The sequence below is a fragment of the Galeopterus variegatus genome, unplaced genomic scaffold (genome assembly GCF_000696425.1).
Source record: "Galeopterus variegatus unplaced genomic scaffold, G_variegatus-3.0.2 Scaffold7561, whole genome shotgun sequence".
NCBI lineage: Eukaryota > Metazoa > Chordata > Mammalia > Dermoptera > Cynocephalidae > Galeopterus > Galeopterus variegatus.
The window spans coordinates 73,383-78,149 of record NW_007733672.1 but is presented as its reverse complement, the minus strand read 5'-3'; the positions used below and the strand labels follow the sequence as shown (position 1 = coordinate 78,149).

At 53.5% G+C, this 4,767-nt stretch overlaps 1 protein-coding gene across 5 annotated transcripts in view; it reads right to left on the bottom strand.

Moving 5' to 3' along the window:
- The window catches only part of DPF1 (D4, zinc and double PHD fingers family 1), a 9,341-nt gene that overhangs the window by 3,988 nt on the left and 586 nt on the right, over positions 1 to 4,767 (bottom strand). For 3 of the 5 annotated variants that reach the window (XM_008592081.1, XM_008592082.1, XM_008592080.1), the window contains exons 2-7: positions 3,234 to 3,394; positions 3,052 to 3,159; positions 1,379 to 1,506; positions 839 to 928; positions 384 to 462; positions 60 to 191 (exon numbers count right to left, since the gene is read on the bottom strand). In XM_008592081.1, the coding sequence (XP_008590303.1) occupies positions 60 to 191; positions 384 to 462; positions 839 to 928; positions 1,379 to 1,506; positions 3,052 to 3,159; positions 3,234 to 3,394 (698 nt within the window). Of the gene's footprint in view, positions 1 to 59; positions 192 to 383; positions 463 to 838; positions 929 to 1,378; positions 1,507 to 3,051; positions 3,160 to 3,233; positions 3,395 to 3,524; positions 3,677 to 4,767 lie in introns of those variants that run through there. The other 2 variants (XM_008592078.1, XM_008592079.1) reach the window with 1 other exon arrangement.

Below are 4,767 nucleotides of genomic sequence, written 5' to 3'. Positions count from 1 at the left end.
CCCCAGGCTCCTCAGGCCCCCTCCCAGGGCCCCTCGGTCCCCGCCCCCCGCCTGCTCACGTTTGTGGTTGTTCTTCCGGTGGAAGGGCAGGGCGTGGCGCTCGGGGTTGTCCTCCCCCTCCTCCTCGGCCAGGTGGGTGTGGGTGTAGTGGTAGCTGAGGCCCGGCCGGTTCTTATACCGTTTCCCGCAGACTGGAGAGCGAGGGCGGGAGGCCCGGTCAGCCCCTTCCGGCCCACGCCGCCTCCACCCTGGCCTCCAGGATCGCGTCTCCCCCTCTGCCAGAGACCTGAACACCCCCAACCAGGGGCCAGAACAGAAGGCAGGGGGCCACACGGGGAGAGGTCTCTGAGCCCCACTCTTTCCCCTTCTTCAGAAGGACTCACTATCACAGACATACGGCTTGTCTCGGTCCTCCAGGGAAGCGGTGTCTTGACGTTTCCGGAGACCCCCGATGCCATATGCCTGGGAAAAGAGTCAGGATCGAGGGGCCAAATAAGTGGGAAACAGAAAATTTTCATCATGTGAACTTGAAAGTCCCATTGCAGCTGTGCAAACTTCCTAGCTGTGGGGCCTTGAACCTCTCTGACGTTCAGTTTCCTCATCTGAAGTACTGGTCTGAAGATAGTTCTAATCCACTCTATAATCTGTTTTGCAAATGGCTTTATCTGTGTGAGCCTCGGTTTCCTCATCTGGAAAATGGGTATAAAATACCCTACCCCTTCGGTCTGCTCTGGGGATTGAATGAGGTCAAACTTGTGGCAGAGTCTGACCATTGCGATGCTCAATAAATTGGATCTGTCATTAAGGAGAGTGGGGATGGGAAGCTTTGGGGTGATACCTTTCCTTTGGCCCTGTTCTTCCTCCTGGGAATGTCATCGTCCAAGTCTTCCACCTCGAGATCATGCGGAAACTCTAGCAACTGCTGTTTCTGGGCACCAGGAGAAGGGAGATTGAGGTCAAGAAAGTAGGGGGCACTGATCTGGTTCTGGGCAGAACTGAGATTGGGGGTGGGAGGGCAAGTCAGGAGGTCTTCTAAAAAGAGAGGAGATCTGAGAGGATAGAGATTTGGGATGCCCAAAGGCCCCAGGGAGCCAGACGAGGTTTTATTATTTATTTGTTTATCTATTTAAAGATGACCGGTAAGGGGATCTTAACCCTTGACTTGGTGTTGTCAGCACCACGCTCTCCCAAGTGAGCCAACCAGCCATGCCTATATGGGATCCGAACCCGTGGCCTTGGTGTTATCAGCACCACACTCTCCCGAGTGAGCCACGGGCCGGCCCTAAGAGGAGGTTTTACAGCAGGAACATGATGTGCCCGGCAGGCAGCAGGGGTGAGAGGAGGACTTGCAGCTGCAGTGCCCTGGGGGCAGCCCTACCTGACAGTCCATAATGGTCTCCTCCTCCTTCAGCTCAATCTTCTTCTCTCCTGTCTCAGCACACAGTAGAGCCTCGAGGACCGGCCCTTCCGGGAGGCCGCCCTCCTTCTTCAGGGGTGCCTCACAGTCTGGGGACAGGGCCATGGGGGAGTCAAGTGGGGAAGTTGTCCCTAAAGGACTCTTCAAACTTCCAGGAGGGGGGACCACATTCTTTGTGGGAGGGAAGAGACTTTCTCACATTCAACTAGCCACAGACACAAGAATTTAACCACACACACTGGAAAGGACGCCCAGCCCCTGGGGAAGACACAGCCACACCTCAGATCCACTCGGACACGCTTAGGAGGAGACATGGCCAGAACCTTGGATACACCCAGAAATCCTTGGAGAAAGACACAGACCACCAGACACACTCAGACCTACAGGAGAGACACAGATTCTTATAGACACTTAGATCCACATGGGGGAGACCCCATTCAGACCCTCAGGTACACCCAGACAAATATGGATAGATACAAACACTCAAATAGGATACACATGAACATACACAGGGGAGATACAGACAGATCATCTGAAATAGATACACAAAGCAAGAGACATAACCAGACTCTCAGATCCTAGACACACAGAAGAGACACAGCCAGACCCTTGGTACACCTGGACACATGGGGAGACTTATCCAGACCCTTGGATACACCCAGAGACACTCAGAAAGAGACCATTAGACCAGCACGTATACCTAGACCCACATGGGAAGACATAGCCAGACCCTACGATACACCTGGACCATATGGGAGAGATACAGGTGCACCCAGGGAGAATCACATGGTGGACACACACACACGCACACACACACACACACGAGAGATACAGACAGTCCCTCTGTACGTATGAAGCAGTCAGACACGCAGGAAGGACACAGCCAGGTGGGCACTCTACTACTCCTGGATACATACAGACCCATGGATACACCTGGATAGGGGAAGATAAACAGCCAGTGACACTGATATTCCTGGACATATTCAAGAAGTGGTAAGTCCAGACACTTTGACGGACCAGCACACACGTGCAGAAATACACCCAGTACACCAGACACTAACGGGAAGAGATTCTCCCAGATACTCCAAAGCATCTGGACCCTCACAGGAAGAGAGAGCCAGATGCCCTGACATACCCAGACAAACGCAAGAAGAAAGTAACCTTCTAATATACTTGGAAACACCTGGAAGGAGACACAAACACTCAGCTGCAAATGGAAGGAGTCACACAAGACATTCTGACACATCCAGACACACGCAGGGAGATAAAGAGTTGGACACTGTCAGGCACCCACAGAAATACAACCAGCCACTCTGATACATCCCAGCTCACGGAGGAGGAGATATGGTCGGAGACCCAATACACCTAGACACACCTAATAGATAGCACTGTGTCCTCCAATACACCTGGGTGCCTGAGCCCACGCAGGAGGAGATACAGTCGGAAGCTCAGTGACTCAGAGAAAACTAGAGTCTCTGGAATACACACCTAAGACACACATGGGCAGACACACAGCCAGCCTTTCAGACACTGGCGAGAAGGAAGATAAAGGCGATGCTCAGACACACACTTATCAGCGTCTGCTGGGGGCATTGATGGGGCCACAGCAGGCACAGGGACGCAGCTCCACTCACCGATCTTGTACTCGCAGGGCCGGAGTCTGGGGTCCTCCAGGATATTGAGTCTCCGCTTCTTCCTCCAGCAGCGGGCGGGATAGGTGTAGATCTGTCCCGGGGCCAACCCTGCAGAGAGAAGGGCAGTAAGCACGCGGCGCTGAAGCCGCGGCCCCGCCCCAGCCCGCGCTGCCGGCGGGTACCAGGCCCGCGGTGGGTCTTCTCCATCCAGATGTAGCAGTTGTTCTGGGCCACGCCGGTCTGCGAGTCGAGGAACGGCAGGCGCAGGCTGCGCTCGGCGCACAGGCGCGCGTTGTAGCTGCGGCAGTGCTCGATGGCCTCGCGGTAGAAGTCCTCGCCTAGGCTGCGAGGGGCGGGCGACCGGGCGGGCGGCTGTCAGCAAGGGCGATCGCCCCTGGTCGCCCAGCAGCCCTCCCCCAGCTCGCCCGCCGGCCTGGGGTCGGAGATAGGTGGGGCCGCCCCTCCAACCTCACCTCTCCCCTCCTGCTCCTCCTGGACCCAGGGTCGGGGAGGGGGTAGGGCCCAGGGGACCCCAACCTGGGACTCGGACCTCAAGCTGAGAAGTAGATACACACCATATAGAAAGACAAAAACACACCGAGACCCATCCGTACAAGAACATATCCAAACACGTAACAGAAACAGATCACACATAGGCAAACGGAATTCACACACAAAGAGACATATCCCAATACTCACAAAGAAACAGACAAATCTCACACGTGCACACACACAAATATCTACTGAAAAACACAAATGTTCAAAGTTACATAGTGTAGAAACGAACAGATCACACAAATATCCATGCACAAATACACAGCACATATCCAAAGACACACAACATAAACAAATCACCCACACAAAGACACAACATGGAACCAAATCACACCACACACACATACACACGCATTCACGCATCCAAAGACACCCACAGACACACAAATGTCAAAAGACAAGAAACTATAGAAACAAACTACCCACATATGCACTTACACATATATCCAAATATACAACACAAATCACATACAAAATATACAGGCACACAATACAAATAAATCACACGATTCACACAGGTGCACACACATTTACAAAGATACACAACATAGAAACCTACATCTAAAATATCACATATCCAAACACACACAGACACATACATAAAACATAGAAACAGTCAAATCCACATGTATTCACACAAAAGTTTACACACAAATGCATACACACCTGCATATCTAAAGACAGAGAACACAGACAAATGATGCACACATAGTTCCAGAGGACACGTACACGCACTCAAAGACCCAGATATCCAAAGATATCTACTATAGAATAAAAGAAACCCTACACATACCCAGACATCCAAAAAACCAAAAACAGAAGTGACAAACACACTCCACATCCCAAGACAAAGGTAGTGTGGACTTCACTCGAGTTTACCAAGGCCCCCTGCCTCCCCAGGCCATTTCACCCTCTCCCAAATTCGGGGGTCGTGGGACGGGGGCGATGACCCCCTTCCCCGAACAGGATCCGGAATCGCCCCACGCCCTCCCCCTCTCCAGGAGCAGCGCGTTGGGCACCATCCTCGCCAGAGACCCATAGTCGCACACGCTCGCACCCCCGCACACGGTGACAGCCCCCCAGACGCCCCATCGGCCCCACCCCCAGCCGCCACACACACACACACATGCCTGCGCGGACCCGCCCGCGCGCCCTCCCCCG